Raw genomic sequence first — 16,435 nt, 5'->3', positions numbered from 1 at the left:
TTCCATATGTAACATTTCATGGTATATTTTTTCCAAAATGTTACATTCAGCAAAAAACAGTAACTGTGCATTACAATGTGCAGAAGTTGTCATTTGACAAGGGGTGCCCAAACTTTTCCATATGACTTCATATATAGGCATTTCTTTCTTCATTCCTGGCAGGAATGTGTTTCCATAGTTTTTACTGGAAAGACCCTTACTGCTGAGATAAACAGTTTTAAACAATTTTAATAACTGCCTTAGATTTTTGCCCCATACTGTAAGTCAGTTTAGGTCTCATAAGTTCTCATAAGACAAACTGATGTTTTTTTTTTCACCTAGTCAATTTTTAGTACTACAAACATTCAAATTATTTACAGTAGTCTTAAAATAAGTTTATCTTGTTGTCCCTTTGACAGCAATATTTAGTTAACTAGCAAAATATTACTGTCAAATGGATGTTTGAAAGCAATAAACCATGAGATGCCATGTGTTGCAGTGATTTTACCACCGTTAAGGGGTGTTCTGAAGCATGATAATAAAATACATCAATTTTCAATAATCATTACATTTATTGTTAATAATTCTAGTGAAGGGAAATCTTAATGATACAATATACAATGACATTCTAGACAATTATCTGCTTCTAATTTTTTGGAAATAGTGTGGGGAATGCCCTTTCCTGTTTTAGCATCACAATGTCCACTTTCACAAAATGAGATAAAAAAAAAAGTTTGCCAAGTTTAGTGGAGGAAATTGACTGGCCTTCAGAGAGCCTTGACCTCAAGCCCAACATTTGGGATGAACTGGAACACCAACTGCGAGCCAAGCCCTATTGGCCAACATCCGTGCCCGACCTCATTAATGCTCGTGGCTGAATGGGAGCGAACCCCTTTAGTCATGTTCCAAAACCTTTCCAAAAGACTGTTAGAGCAGCAAGGGGTGGGGGGGGGGCAACTCTGTATTAATGCCCATGATGTTGGAATGAGATGTTCAGCAAGCTTGTATGGATGTGATGTTTAAGTGTCTACGTACTTTTGGCTGTCTATTGTAGATATTTTCATACAGTGGTGGTTGAGGACAAATTTGGGTAATACGCTCTTAAAAAAGCTTGGGAGTGGTACCATATGATAGAACTGCTTTCAGTTCCATAGAAGACCTTTCCATGGAACCATTTTTGTAATGAGATGTGCAAATGTAAGGAACATTTTAAGTTTTTAAGAATGTCCACATTATGTAAAGATTCTACACTGTTTAAAGTTTTATGCTAGACCCACATATCCAAGCCAAAAATACATTTTGGAATCATTGTTTTTTCAAGAGCATAAAATAGCAAAATACACTGGACACTGTGTACACATAATAAATAGACATGTTACAGTTTTATATGTACATACAGTGCAAAGGCATCAGTGCAAAAAATCTACATGAAGTGCAGATGACAGTAGCCTTATACCCAAAACCCTTTAGGTGGAAATCTTCCTTGATAACTTTCAGTTGTTTACAGCTAGGAACATTCATAAGAGAGGGAACAATGACAAGGTCAGAAAGAGATGGACAGAAAGGCGGTGCTAAACATATGGTATGACCATCGGACTGTGGTCATGGGTTCTGGCTTTGAAAGAAGATGAAGTCAAGAAGTGGATTCAGAAGGAGGGATTTTCTGTGAAGATCAAGCATATATTGTGTGAAGTTAGGCCATGGATATGGTGGACAAGCTGAATCAGCTGATTGGCGGGACTGACATCAGAAAATGACCACTTATGATGACTGCAAATATCTTTGATCCAGCTGGCTTGAGCGCTGAAGAGAAAAGACCGTTGGGACACTCCTCACCACTACACAAAGGATCTCTTGCATTCCAAGAGGAAGACAAAGCTTGACACGAAATACACCTCTCCAACATGACACCACTCCTGATGCTGAACGACAGTCAGCTGGAGATATGTGGTCAGAAAACCCTATAGGATATATGATTCTAAACATATTTCAGGACCAATCCAACAGGAATCTTATTTGGAATCCTAAGTTGTCACCAAAGGGGTGAATTATTCTTAAACTGACTAAATATGTCATTAAGGCTTGTGTACCACAAAAGAAATGCGTTCTGTCTTCATAGCATAATTTTTACCAACATCTCCCATTTAAAAATTTATACACATGATCACTTGCATTTCAAGATGAAATCCTTAAGTGCAGAACAAAGTGGAAGATGAAGCTTGACATGAAATCCACCTCTCCAAAATGAACCACTCTGGAGAACTGCTGTTGAACAACAGTCAATTAAAGAGGTCTGTTTTGACACAATGGACCACATGCCAAATTACAACAATCATAAAGAGGCAACCATAGGAAGAACAAATAAACAAACAAGTGTAATATGACCAAGTAAATCATTCTAAATGGTTACCCCTATAAAATGTAATTAGAAAAATCATATAAGAATGTTATAGCTAGGATTTCTATCATATTTTTGAACCAATCCTATAGGGGTCCTACTGAACATCCTATGGGAATCTTATTGGACATTCCATATCCTTTTGAAATTTATATTGGATTGAATTGGAAATCCACAGTAAATATGAAAAAAATTGTCTGTTCAGCAGGTCTACTTTTTAAAGGTTCTCATAAAAGGGGCGAAATATACTTGAAACAGACTATAAATAATCTGCCTTCATAGCACAATTTTACAAGTTACCTGCTTAAAATAGTTTTAAACATATATTAAACATTAAATAGATATACACGATGTCAAACTTTATGAACATACATTACATGTTCATATATAATAAATTCCTCTTTTAGGTTTTTTTTTTTCAAATATTTTCCCTCTGGAGCATTATTCGGGTCAGAAGGTCTTGTGCTGTTGTCAGTCACTGCTCATATCTGCTTGTTTTGTTATTTTAAGGTTTATTTTTTAGCGTTATGTTGTAAGGCATTTTTGCTCAGTAGTGCTTTGGCGTTTACTTTCTACTTTGCAGTTAGCTTGTCCATGGAATGCTGCTTTTAGTCATGACCTTTCTTTTTTCCTTTTTGTCGTGTAGAAGTTATTCCTAAATCTAATACGGGGAGTCCGAGGTTATTATCGTCCTCTCTCTCTCTCCCTCTCCATCCCCCCTCACGTTGCCCTCTCAGATTAACATCAGCGGGCCGACTCTCTGAGTAAACGTGTTCTTTCAGCCCATTCACAGTGGTGTGTGTCCAGGCCTGGCTGAAGTACCGTGTGTGGAAGTGGAGAGAAGTTCCCTCCGCATCTCATCAACACTTCTATAGAGTTGCGTTTGAGGTTAAACCGTTTCTTTCCTCAGGTTTGACTTGCACGCCCGGGCGGACGGAGAGCAGTCGTTTCTCGATACTGTCTGGAAATGTTCGAATTCATTTTTTGGACGATATGAGAAACTAATGCCAGCTAATGCTATTTTTGCTAGCTAGCAGGCTATCGATGCAGCTTGGGTGTATGTGTGATGTTACGGGGAGCTAACAGTTAGCCGGCTAGCTAATCCGTTTACTTCCATCCGAGTGTTACGTCCGAGTATCCTGCTCACTCAGCTAGCTAGCGTGCTCGGTTCAGCTAACAACCCTGCAGACTCCATCTTTCCTCAGCAGTTGTAGCTCGCGTCCGGCTGGTTTAAGTCCACTTTGAGGAAACTTGTACGCTAAGTTCATATTCATATTCGGAGTTTTACAGCGGAGGCCCTTAGCCGCAAATTAGCCATCAGAGCATCTGTGGCCGGCTGCGCTAGCAGCTAGCAAGCAGGACTGCGTGATTCCGCCGCCGCTAAAGTTCCTCGGCTCTCTTTTTCGAGATGCCCGCGATGTTAGAAAAGGGCACCACCGAGATATCTGGCAAGAGGAGAGGCCGAAACTCGGTGAATAACCCGACCAAAAGTTTTACTTCAAACGGGAACAGTAACAATTCTTGGGAGGAAGGAAGTTCGGGCTCCTCAAGTGATGACGAGCATGGTAAGTGGCGGTGGTAGCCTCGGTCATTCGCGATAACTTCTCACACTTCTGTTGGTTTTAATATGTGTGCCTCTTCTTCTTTTTGGCTTGTTAAAAGGTGCAGGCGGGATGCGAGTGGGTCCGCAGTACCAGGCAGTCGTGCCGGATTATGACCCCGGTGCGTGGAAATTCAGTTTTCTGAGCTCTAATGATAGAACAGGTTCCTCATCGTAATAGCCTCAAACACAGCCCGTTGTTTAAATAGTTTCTGCAGTTAGATCAGCATCAAAAGACACAAGATCCTGGTTGTTTCTTAATTCCATTCGTTTAATGTGCTCTGATATGGACCTAAATCGTCCTGAATATGTGTGTGTATTACTGCAACAGTGAATTAGTGATTAAAACAAAAAGGAGAAGTTTTGCCTTCAGTGAGTCACTAGCATATTTTGACGTACCTAATTTGGGCAGTTGAAGTTCGACCTAGAGATGTTCATATTTAGAAGTGGATATTTAGATGGTTAAGGTCTCAGCGTAACTTCCAAGGCTTCTACGACGAGGGAGTTCATTAGAAATGATTGTATGTCAGTTACATTTTTGTTACTTAGTGAAGAAGTACTCGTTTAATGTAGGTTGAAACCCATTCAAATCACTAAAAAAGCCAAGGGCTTTTGATCCCCTAGCAACTGCATGGTGTAGCATACTTGTCCTTCCTCTGAGTGCTGCTGTGCCTTGGAAAATAAGCACCACTAATCTGATATAGTGACCTTAGCGTGCATAATGTTGTAGAAAATTATGGATTACTTTGGGTTTGTCGAGTAATCATTGTGCCTGTTTCTTTATCAGAAGTAGCAAAAGCAAGCCAGGAGAGGGAGAACCTGGGAATGTTGGTGTGGATTCCTAACCAGAACTTGGCAGAGGCAAAATGTGGGTTACTTATGAGAATGTATATGTTGAATTTGAGATGGAACTTTCTTCTTTTTCAGTACTAAGACTGAAACCTTGTGTATCATCCGATACCGAAACTAAGCCTTAAAATGAACACTTTTCCAATACTGATATTTGTTATATTTTGTTTTATATTTGTTTTTTAAAGCTTCAAAATGAGCTATTTTTATTATGTGAATGTGTCTTTATATTAAAGGCTGTAATCCTTTGTAGAGAATAGTATGAAGAGCTATTAATCAGTGATCAAAACTGGCACTGGTTTAAAGTAAACACTATTGCTAATAAATTGTCACCTGTTTCATGTAGGACTGATGTTTTGGTGTTTTTACTGATTGTTTTTGAATCTTGTTTTTCTTTCAGTGGACGAGTATATTGCAATAGCCAAAGAGAAACATGGGTACAATATGGAGCAGGTAAAATTAATATGGCTTTTTTTATCTAGTATATTGGGCTATTCTGATTGGGATTAATGACACGCTTTGCTTCAGATTTGATTACCTAATGAATATTTTATGCACTCACCAGGCACTTTATTTGAAACGCCTACTTGCTGGTGCACAGTTAGAGATCTGTTGATGCACAGTTTATTAGTTGTCTCTCAGACCTTCATAAGTGGTCAGTTACTGACCACCCATACAGTCAGTGTCTGCTGTCCCTGATACACTCCAGCATCCCACACACTACCATGACACTACCAGGTCGGTGTCTCTGATATGTGTCTTTGTTATGAATGATCCACCACCCCAATAAAACAAAGCCAATTCCAAAAAAGTTGGAACGGTATGTAAAATGCGAATAAAAATAGAAAGCAGTGATAAGTAAATCCTGTTTGACTTGTATTCAATTGAAAACACAAAAACATAGTATTTGATATTTTACCTTATGAAGTTTTTTTTTAATATATGCTCATTCCAAATTTGCAACACATGTCACACACTTGTCACATCACCTCCCTTTTGATGGCACTTATTAATCATTTGGGGACAGATGGCATCAATTAATTCAGCTTTAAAAGCGTATTTTTTGCCTTTTGTTAGTTATACAAGCCTGCAGCTGTACAGGGCCTTTGTTGTTGTATTTTGAGCTTAATAATAGGAGACAGTTCTGGATTGCAGCCAGGCCAGTCTAGCACCGGCACTCGCTGATTACGCAGTCATGCTGTTGTAACACGTGCAGAAAGAGGCTTGGCGTCATGTTGCAATATGCATGAACATTCCTGAAAAAGACATCATCTAGAAGGCATATATCTTGCTCCAAAATGTGTTCTGTGTTAATGGTTATTTCACAGATGTACTGGTTACAGTGAAGTTAAGATAAAAATAAAATAAACATGAGGATAAACTTTTAAGTGTCTTTGTACTGTTTTTGTTCAAATATAGGTCAAAGTAGATTTATAAATCATTGTTTTCTGTGCTGAGCTGCAGTCTATTATTGTACATCTGTGTAGCGCACCTGTAAGGTAGGTAGGCAGGCCTTATAAAGTGGCCACTTTGTGGTACATGATTTTTAATAAAGTGGATGGTAAGTGTGTATATATACTGTTTTCTTGTAACAGACTGTAATAATGTATAAATATAGCTATACTCATATTATGATGCTGTTTCTCTTTTACAGGCATTGGGCATGCTCTTCTGGCACAAGCACAACATAGAAAAGTCTTTGGCAGACCTGCCCAACTTCACCCCTTTCCCAGATGAGTGGACAGTGGAGGACAAAGTGCTATTTGAACAGGGTTTCAGCTTTCATGGCAAGACTTTCCACCGCATACAACAGATGGTGAGCCACGAGGCACTGATATAGCATTACACATTTTGGAAAAAAGGAAGTTTCCTGGATGTCCTTACATGGCTGTCCAGCCAGGGGATCTGTTAAAATTCAAATCACTGACATATTGAAAATGACCATAGAACTGACTTCAAAGGAAAATTTTGCATAAAAATGCTATCATGAATGAAACGCAGTAGAAGCCAGTTGGCATCATGCAGATGAAATTACACTAGTACACACTGTTTTACCATTGTAAACCAAGTTAGCAAATCTAGGTGAAGGATAAACTAACATTTACCATTAATGACTTATTTTATTCAGTACAGTGTTGATTCAAATTTAAACTATATAAAATATATAAACATCAGGAGGTCAATATTTCTTTATCCCTTAGAATTAAACAAGCTGTTTTATTACTGTGCCTATAATAATACTGATATATGTAAATGACTTGTGTTTTGATTAGCTGCCCTGTATTGTGCCTTATTATAAAAAGCAACCCAGGCTGAAACATACCTTATATTGTCAGTGTGAATGGGTGGGGCTAAACTGCTATAGGTTCAGTAGACAGGTATGTTTAAATGTGCTGATTTTCATGACATCACAGAAAGAATGAATTCAAAAGGCTTCAGGCTGTTTTAGCACTATAGTTGTCATAGATGGACTGTAAGGACTGTGGAGTAAATGGTGTGTTTTGAAACTTTAACAATGATCAAACTGTATTATTTAAAGTGAGTGAAATTAGTTTTTCCAAGATATGAGCCCTTATACTGTAATTTCTATTAGTCTGTTTATAGTTGTTTAACAAAAGGTAAGTAAACAACCTTGAGATTTGGTCACTTTTCCAATGGGAGGCATTCTGGATGTTAATTTTATCATAACTTCATTCTAGATGTTATACATGTTTAATTTAAAGCTACATAATACACAGCAATTGCCTACACCTCTCCAACATTGTGGACGCATCAGGAAAGTTTATTTATTATTTGAATCTTGTATGGTACTATTTTCATATTAGAATGAGTTTATGCATGCATCTGCAACGTACCATAAAAACCGTGCATAACGTTGGCATGTTCGGTGGTCCTATAGCACTTGAATGTGTAAATGTTTTTTTTTTCTCTTTGACCAGCTTCCAGACAAATCTATTGCAAGCCTGGTTAGATTCTATTACTCATGGAAGAAAACACGCAGTAAAACCAGTGTCATGGACCGGCACGCACGCAAACAAAAGAGAGATCGTGAGGAGAGGTTAGCCATTCATAACCATTCATATAAACCCATTATCCAGGCAGGGCATCTTATTGATTGATAGATGTGTTAATATTATGTTTTGATTATTTGTCAGTTTTCAGTCTTACACCTGTTTTTGTCGGGTTTTAGTTTTTCTTTAAATAAATGTATTTTGAGAGCATGGTGACATTTCATAGAACATTTTACAATGTTTAAAAAAAACAAAAAGAAACTTTTTTTGGTTGTAGTGACGATGAGGCTGATGAGACAAGCTGCACCTCCCCAGGTGATGCGGAATTGGAGCTGAACAAGGAGGAGAAAAAAGAGGTAAATTTGAGTTTACTTCATTTCTTCTTATCCCCTCAAGCCCTGAGGGTCCTTATATGGGCCCACACTAGTTTTGCACTCTCATAACTACATAATGTACATAAAGTGTACTGTTTGTCTGTAGGAGTCATAAACACGTAGTGTGCTGCATGGTTTGATCATCTGGTTAATTGGGCTTTTTTTCTTTAGCTGTATTTTGGGTTGTTTTTCTATTGAAAGGGAGAAAATAAACTGGAACCATTTATCATTTACTTCTTGTTCTTTGACTTCTTTTTTCTGGGAATTGAATTTGAGACTCTGTACACATTTCTCTGTTTCTTCTACCTCTGATCCTGCCTGTGAGTCTTTGGACAGATATGTGTTTATTGCCAAAGTGAGCATAGTGGTAAACCTTATTTTTCCCAGTGTCTCCTGGATATAAAACATGATTGCTGTTTAAAACCTGTAGTTGTTGCTAAGCTATCAGTACCAATTTTAATGAATCCATGGCTTAGATACCTTGCCTGTTGGACATGAAAATTCACATTATTTCCTTTATATTACAAACAATAGATGCGTTTCTACTCTGAAACGCAGCAGTACAGATACTTACGAAACAAAAAAGACAGCAGCTATCACCCATGTTTTTAAAGATCAGCACTGGCTACCTGTATCTTTTATGATGGATTGTAACATTTTTATTGTTTTTTAAGGCTCCTAATGGCCTAGCACCTGTGTACCTCACCTAATGTCCATCTGTTTATGTGAAAACACGTCATCTTAGATTGGCACATTTTAGCTGTCTCCAAACATCCTGTATAAATCACAGAAAGCGTGGAGAGGCCACATTTTGTTTTTATGCTTTTAAACTGGGAAACTTTGGGAATATGAAATTGGCAATCAATTTTAGTACATTTTCTAAGCTTAAGATTTAAAACCATACCTTTTAAATTTACCTTTTTTTAAAAACGATTATTGTAATTCATTTTTTTGCGTTTCGTTTCATCATTTTATTTTCTTTTTCCCTTTTATTTTTCTGTTGTGTGTTTCTGCTTTTATTTCTCCGTTTTACTTTTGAGCTGCTTTGTGTATGTAAAATGCTCTATAAATACAGTTTTGTTGTTGCTGCTGTTGTCATTATTGTTATCGTTGTTGTTGTTATTATTGTTGTTGATAATAATAATAATAATAATGTTATTGTTATTATTATCATCACAGTCATATAAGCATGGTTACTAAATTATAAAGATTTCACAACTGCTTCTATCCATCACAGAAAAACTGGCTGTAGGAAGGTGCATAGAAAGGTTGATGTATTGCTGTGGCTTTAGAAAGCCATCATGTAGTGTTGTCTTTTTTCATAAGCCAATTTTCAAGACCTTTTTTCACACCTCCAGTAGGCTTTTTTTTCCCCAATGATAGGCAAAATCACAGTGGGGTGTCTTTTTAGCCAAGATGCGTACAAACTAGCAGCTTATTGATATTGACATTATTCAAACCCCTTTTTAGCCAACAGGTCTTACAGAAAAGCCGGCACATGTGAAGAAAGAGGCACAGGGTCTGATTGGACGGAACCTCCACAGGGCAAAAAGGAAGCCACCCAAAGGCATGCACCTAAACCAGAGTGACGTGACTGCAATGTCGAGCAGCGGCTCTGCCGCAACCAGCATACTGAGGCAGCTGGACATGGAGCTCGTCGCTACTAAACGACAGGTTAGAACTGTCTCATTAGTTTTGGTTGAGGATTATCTCCCTGGTTCTGACCTCCTAATGATGATGGGTTTTGATAATAAGTATTTTAGTTTGGAAGTTATTGTATAAAAATGACAGTGTGCTAAGTGTTGAAATATGAAACTTGCAGATCCAGAGCATTAAACAAAGCAACAGTGCACTGAGAGAGATGCTGGATACAGGAGTGGAGGAGTTCCGGCCTCCTGAGGTAATCACGCTGGCCTGTTTTTAGATTTCTCTTATTGAAGATTTTCTAAGTGAATTTAAAGATCGTGTTTCTTTGCTCCTTGAAGTCAAAAAGTAATAGTTGTACACAAGATGCTGGAGCATAGAGAAGGGGCACAATGCGGCACAAATATTATATCACAGTACTTAAAGACATTTTTATGATACACAATACATATCACAATATTTTGACACGGACACAATGTGCCAGTAGAGCTTAATTTAAAAATTTGATTACAGTCATTTTTATTCACTATTGCACATACTGCGCTGCACTAAACAGGGCTAATTATGCTCTCTTTGTAATGAAATATGCAGCTGATTGTTTTTCTTTAAGAATGCTCAGAACAGTGTTATTGTTTATCACAGTAACAAAATTTATCACAATGACAAAATATTTTCGTATTGCCCACTTCATACAATAATTCAGTGCAATTTTTTGTTCAGGTTTTTTGCTAGCACTTCTGTGTACTGAGCAGATGTTCCGTCTAATACGAGCATGCTGTTTTTCTAGGTCAGTCAGAAGTTTAATACACGTTGGACTACAGAGGAGCAACTTCTTGCGGTACAAGGTAATTTTTAAACCAGTATTGAGTGTAGTAGCAGGAGGACGTCAGTTGTTTAAAATGGCTTAAGCTGTGCCTACACTACACAATTTTTAGCCCGGTTTTAACCTGATTTTTCCCTACCGACAAATTTTCACAATCTGAATCAATGTTGGGAGCTCAGTCGGAAGCGATTGACGGCACGAATGATTTGGTAACGTGAGAGAAGAAAGTCAATCCTTAGCTTTCCGATAGAGCTCTGAAGTGATCGGAGACCCTCTGATTTTTTCATATGTTTGTTTGTTGTTGTTTTACAACTCAAACCTTTCACAAGACCTGTATGAGATTGTCAGTGATGTAACAGAACTAGTCAGAGAGCTAGCAGAGAAGCAAAGGTGAAGAGAGAGAAGAGGAGCTGCTTTTTGAGTTCAGGCTAATAATCACTGTCAGCAACCAGTTTGCAGTAAAAAATTTTCTCCAGTTCTGACTGTGATATCTGCATTTCATCCTCATATTCATCCCTAATTTCCGTTTTTCCTACAGTTCTTACATAAAAGCTTCAGGTCCAGTTTAATTTTATTTGTATCATGTAATAACAGTGAGATCTGGGATTTTGAGTGCCACAGTTGCAGCTGTTTTTTACAGACTTTACCTGTTAGGATTTTAAAAGACGTTAAGTACTTATAGCTTTAACGCAAATCAAACTCAACAGCTCTATAGGAGATTATTTACACACTTTGAGAGAAAAAATATTTTAATGAGGGTTCTGTTGTAATTATTCCAAGTTAGGGGCAACATGGTCAAATAAGCATTATGTCAACTATTTTCATCAAGTGCCAGTTATAATACTGTTTATAGCAATTTTAGCATTTTTTGGATTAAATATTTTTCTTTTTTTTCATCCCTTTCTCAGCTATAAGGAAATATGGGCGAGATTTCCAGGCTATTTCTGATGTCATTGGCAACAAGTCAGTGGTCCAGGTGAAAAACTTTTTTGTGAACTACCGGCGACGCTTTAACCTGGACGAGGTACTGCAAGAGTGGGAGGCTGAACACGGCGTGGAAGGCTCGAAAAGCTCTGAGGAGGAGAAGATGGAGGTGTCGTCTGAGGAGGGCACCACCACTCCTGTACCACCAGAGGACCAGAAGGAGGTCTGAAGGTCTTATATCAAGGCTCCAGATTACATGTTGCTAAAAGTTTCTAGGATTACATGCTGACAGTCAAAATGATTTTCATCCATTCATGAGTTGCAGCTGTTTTTGATGTGTTTGAAGGGAACTATCCCTTCTCTTTATTTAAAGGAAGAAAACCACAAAATAATGCCTGTATATTGTAAGACAATGGTATAATGGGTAAGACAATGACATACCACTTGCCAAGTGAGGGAGTGGTTTGAGGAGGAGGAAGTTGAGGTGATGACACAACTAGCAAAATCACCATATTTAAATTCTATTGAGAACTTTTGGGAAATGTGTATAGAAAAAAATTCCAAGAATTACAGGTAATCTGTGGACAGCTGTGAAGAACTCAGGACAGGCATTTAATTTAATCTTTGAAAAACACTTTGATAGTGAGGTACAGATAAATAGTCTTTAAACAGTCTTAGGTGTCTGTTATCTGTTTTTGCAGTGATGTGTGTGTGTGTGTGTGTGTGTGTGTGTGTGTGTGTATATATATATATATATATATATATATATATATATATATATATACACACACACACTCATATATATTTATATATAAACAGTATCGTGCAAAGGTCACCACACTTCATTTATATTATTCTCAGTCAAAACGGCCATTAAGTACACATTATTTGTCATTAGATATTTCTGAGGAGGTTCTAATCCACTCACATAAGGAAGGGAATATGAAAGGAAAATAACTGAAAAATGTTAAAAAGTAAAAAAAAAATATATATATATATATATATATTATTAAAGTTTCTGTCCATCCTTCCACTGTGATAAGACAAGCCAGTGCTGTGGGGTCAGAAAGGATGTGTAGATATTACTGAGAAAGATATTACTGCGAAAATAAAATAGATTAAAAATGAAGAAAATGTGCAAACTCAAAGAAAGAAGCTGGCAGTGTTCCCAGAACAGTGGACTGGCTACCCCAAAGTCCAGAACTCAATATCACTGAATGTGTTTGGGATTGTTGTAACATATTAAATACTGAAAAAAGTATATTTAGTTGTTGAGGCTTCTGCATAGTTTTCTGTGTTTATGCTTTATGCTTACTTGTTTTGACTAGAAATGAACTAAATGGAGTGGTCTCTGACTTGCACACTACTGTACTTTAATATTTGTGCAGTTCTTTTTGACTAAAAAGAAACGCACAAAAAAATTTCATTAGGTGATGTTAGAGGAAATAGAAGTCATTGGAATAACAGTATGTTCTTTTGTTCAGGAACCTACGCCTACAGAAACACAAACCCCCTCAGCTTCTTGAATGCCCACACCAGACCAAATGACCTGAATGCAATCCAGTTGATTTTACTGCTGTGCTGAAGAGACACCAGGGCTTCCATGGCTCCCAGCGTAGCTGCTTCATAGCAACCATTCCCACTCCTCTGTCCTTGTCCCCGCTCCTTCCACCCCGCTGAGCCCCAGGACTCTGGCACGTCCTGCCAAACGGAAGTGTAAACCTCCCCAGGTCTGACCAAGGAATAAGGATCATCTTTACATGGTCTGTGCCAACACAGATAGGCAGTGGTGCTCCAAGCACCAAGTTCACATAACCTTCGGAAACATTGAGGATGATGGATGGATTTTATGATCTCGTCAAAAAAGGAAAAAAGAAAAAAGCTTGACTGTCCCAGCTTCACTAAACTGAATGGCCTGTATGAGAAGGTGCTTATTGAAATTGCCTGATTATTCTCACCTGTTTTAACTCCCCACAAGTGGACTTTCTCTGACCAGTTTCCCTCATACTCTTTTCCCCTCACAAATTACTTTAGTGTACCAAAAACAAGTTTTTTGTTCATCAGTTTATAAAGCAATCAGATTTAATGTCTTGTGATTTTAAGTGACTTCTATCAGCAATTCTATCATGAGCTAAGCTATGAATCTATTTATTGCTTAAAAAGTGGTTTCAGGAGAATGATAATCTTTCCAGTAATGAAAGGGTTTATATTGAAGAGTTCAGAATTTTGACAACCGAACCTGTTTTCCAGCTTACTTGAAAATTGGATGAACAGTCTTGGTTATCACTCAGTTTTTTGGTGGAACATCCAGCGTTGCCACATTACTCTGCAAACAGCCTTGATTTTAAGATATTATCGTCTGTGAACTGGCAGAGCTGTGGAAATGGAATCAGCCCTCTGGTTTCGCAAAGTGAAGTGTGTTTCAAATGCAATCAAGTGATTTTCCTCTAGTGAACCAAATAACCGCAGAGCCGTGAAGAGGAAGAATTTACTGCCTTCTTCCTTCCCTACACTTTTTCAGTCTGTCTTGCTCTGCTCAGTTCCTCAGCGACATTGTACTGTAATTCAGACATCATTGTGGAGCTCATGACAGCTGGGGCTTGTCAAAATTACCCTGCAAATGCAAGCTTCTCTTACGCTCCAGCACTTCGTGTGTGATGGATTTCAGAACAACAACAGTTGAATCATGTAAAAGAGAAAACAGATGTAGGTGTCAGAACTGTTCCTTTTATCCTTGCAAGATTTTAAATTGATTTTTGTTGTGCCCATTTATAAATATAGTGGTCCGGGTCTCCCTTAAGAAGGATTTAAGTGAATGGGTTAAGTGATGCCTTAAAGGAATACTTCAGAGTTTTACAATGTAATCCAGTGAAACTGTCTAGTAGTATGAGTTTAACCTAATCTCTTTCATACCTACTTTGCTCGGTATGGACAAATGGAACAAATGATAGCAAAGCATTTGATTTTGTCACATGGAGTGTGGAAAGTATAGGTTGAATAGGTTGGGCCAGATATCAGAGACGTGGTTGAATACAAACTGACAGATAATTAAGCCAATCGATTATATAGAGGCTTTATTTTTATTACTCTAATTGCCATACATGTAGACATCAAACATCTCAATTTTCATACATGCTTATGGGGATTATAATATATTTTATCAAGAATATAACCGAGGGATAGATCTGGATCTTGTACTTTGATAAGCCAGTGAAGGTTACATAGTTTAATGAATGCAAGTGTGAAAGTAACAGCTTGTAAGCCAAATATCTGATTAATCCAACAATCCCACATGTATTATTTGATCCACTTTAATCATTGTAATGTGAAACCAAAAGAAAAGATGCAAACCTAAACTCTGGTGCAGACTTCAGTAAACAAACTAGGTGTGAAAATAGCTTTAGAAAAAGGTTGACAGCACACCCAAAATGGAAGCCTATAAGCAACTGTCCAGTGACATTCACTGTAAGTGTGTTTTGAGCCAACAGAATTTTTGTTTTTTTTTTAAAGTACAAGTATAAAGAAATATTGAAATTATTTTCCGTGGTATTCAACTGTGTGCTACAGATGGAGCTATATGCTGCGATTAGGTTAAAAAACGCTGGAGTATTCCTTAAAGATGCTTAATGGACCATTCAAGAATTTTTCCTCCGTAAATGGTAAGAGTTATATATGATTATAGCAAAAGAAATATATATTATGTCTGCGAAGGGAGATTTCTTAACTGGGGCTGACTGCTCATGTATTGAGGTGATTTTGGATGTTTTTCCCTTGGGTTTTTAACGATATACTAAGCTTTGTCTTTAATGCAAGGGCAATAATTTGGCAGACAAGGCCCAAATTTGAAGGTGTAGACTCAGATAAAAAGAGAGATCAGAGGGCAACAGTGAATGAAAGTTGTTTCATATTGTCTTATAGGCACTGCAGATATAATACTCAAGCTACTGATATTGGGACAAAAGCAGGAAAGTAGGTCCTGAAATCGTTCATTTCCTCCTTTCACCATTCTCCTTTTATTTTCTTACTGTACCAGTACCTCCTCCAAAGGGTAGACCATTTTGAGACTTTTTTCTAAATGAATGCACATGCATGCATGCGTGTGTGTGTGTGTGTGTGTGTGTGTGTGTGTATGCGTATGCGTGTGTGCTATTGCCATTACATATTTTGCCCATATATAATCAGTTTGTCACATTAGCCACCTAATAAACCAATGAAATTTATTCAGTCTATGAGGTTTTTTTTTTAATGTACCACAATATTCAGCATGTACACTATTATCATGTACACTCTTAAATACGTCACTGCCTTTTAATCTAACAAGATTCAGTTTGAGTTGTTTTTCTTTTTTAAAGATTCGCAGAGCTGCTTTGATTTCACTGTGCTGTCACATTGTGATCCCTTGCTTTATTTGATGTTTGTACAGCTTTTTCATGGTGTTATTGGTCTGAGCACCTTCACATTTTTTGGTAAAGGTCACAGTGCTGTTTTTTTTTGTTTTTTTTCATATTCATTGTGCTAGCCAGAATACCAATAGTTTACCACCTGGTCAACACCAAAACTGGGGGATGCGAATCCTGACTTCGTAACAGTGGTGATAGGAACCAGGGGTTGCGATGTCTGTAAAGCAAATACAGCCATTTTTTGGGCTATTCGAAATGACCAGTGACGTGTCATGAGTTTTTTTTAAACGTGTGATTTCTGAGTGTATTAAAATATGTTCTAGGCCAAAACCTTATCTAAAAACTTACAAAACAAAGTCAGACATCAAGCAAAGTATTCGTAACCATTTAATGTTATCTTTTTGTGAGGTAGCTTTAGTAGCGTTAAAGTCTT

At 37.5% G+C, this 16,435-nt stretch overlaps 1 protein-coding gene across 3 annotated transcripts; it reads left to right on the top strand.

The window, feature by feature from the left end:
• Window positions 1-3,090: 3,090 nt before the first annotated feature.
• Window positions 3,091-15,349, top strand: rcor1 (REST corepressor 1). 3 transcript variants are annotated; one of them, XM_036593620.1, is made up of 13 exons: window positions 3,091-3,253; window positions 3,668-3,942; window positions 4,040-4,099; window positions 4,765-4,845; window positions 5,227-5,279; window positions 6,481-6,642; window positions 7,766-7,884; window positions 8,115-8,193; window positions 9,682-9,885; window positions 10,034-10,111; window positions 10,643-10,700; window positions 11,587-11,825; window positions 13,087-15,349. In XM_036593620.1, the coding sequence occupies exons 2-13, from the start codon at window positions 3,786-3,788 to the stop codon at window positions 13,126-13,128; spliced, it is 1,332 nt and encodes a 443-aa protein (XP_036449513.1). In that variant the 5' UTR covers window positions 3,091-3,253; window positions 3,668-3,785; the 3' UTR covers window positions 13,129-15,349. The 3 variants fall into 3 exon arrangements, with proteins under 3 accessions (XP_036449513.1, XP_036449512.1, XP_036449514.1); XM_036593619.1 differs by lacking the exon at window positions 3,091-3,253 and having other exon boundaries at window positions 3,666-3,942; XM_036593621.1 differs by lacking the exon at window positions 3,091-3,253 and having other exon boundaries at window positions 3,786-3,942; window positions 11,587-11,833.
• The last annotated feature ends 1,086 nt before the right edge of the window (window positions 15,350-16,435 follow it).

The sequence above is a fragment of the Colossoma macropomum genome, unplaced genomic scaffold (genome assembly GCF_904425465.1).
Source record: "Colossoma macropomum unplaced genomic scaffold, Colossoma_macropomum, whole genome shotgun sequence".
Lineage (NCBI taxonomy): Eukaryota > Metazoa > Chordata > Actinopteri > Characiformes > Serrasalmidae > Colossoma > Colossoma macropomum.
Note: the sequence above shows the minus strand (reverse complement) of the source record. Positions and strands in the feature narration are given on the sequence as shown.

What these genes read in the sequence shown, in the direction of transcription:
- rcor1 (XM_036593620.1), top strand. Translation starts at nt 3,786, where the DNA reads ATGCCCGCGATGTTAGAAAAGGGCACCACCGAGATATCTGGCAAGAGG. An exon ending in CGTGCCGGATTATGACCCCG is followed by an intron (nt 4,100 to 4,764) that starts GTGCGTGGAAAT and finishes TTTCTTTATCAG; the next exon opens with AAGTAGCAAAAGCAAGCCAG. An exon ending in CACCAGAGGACCAGAAGGAG is followed by an intron (nt 11,826 to 13,086) that starts GTCTGAAGGTCT and finishes TCTTTTGTTCAG; the next exon opens with GAACCTACGCCTACAGAAAC.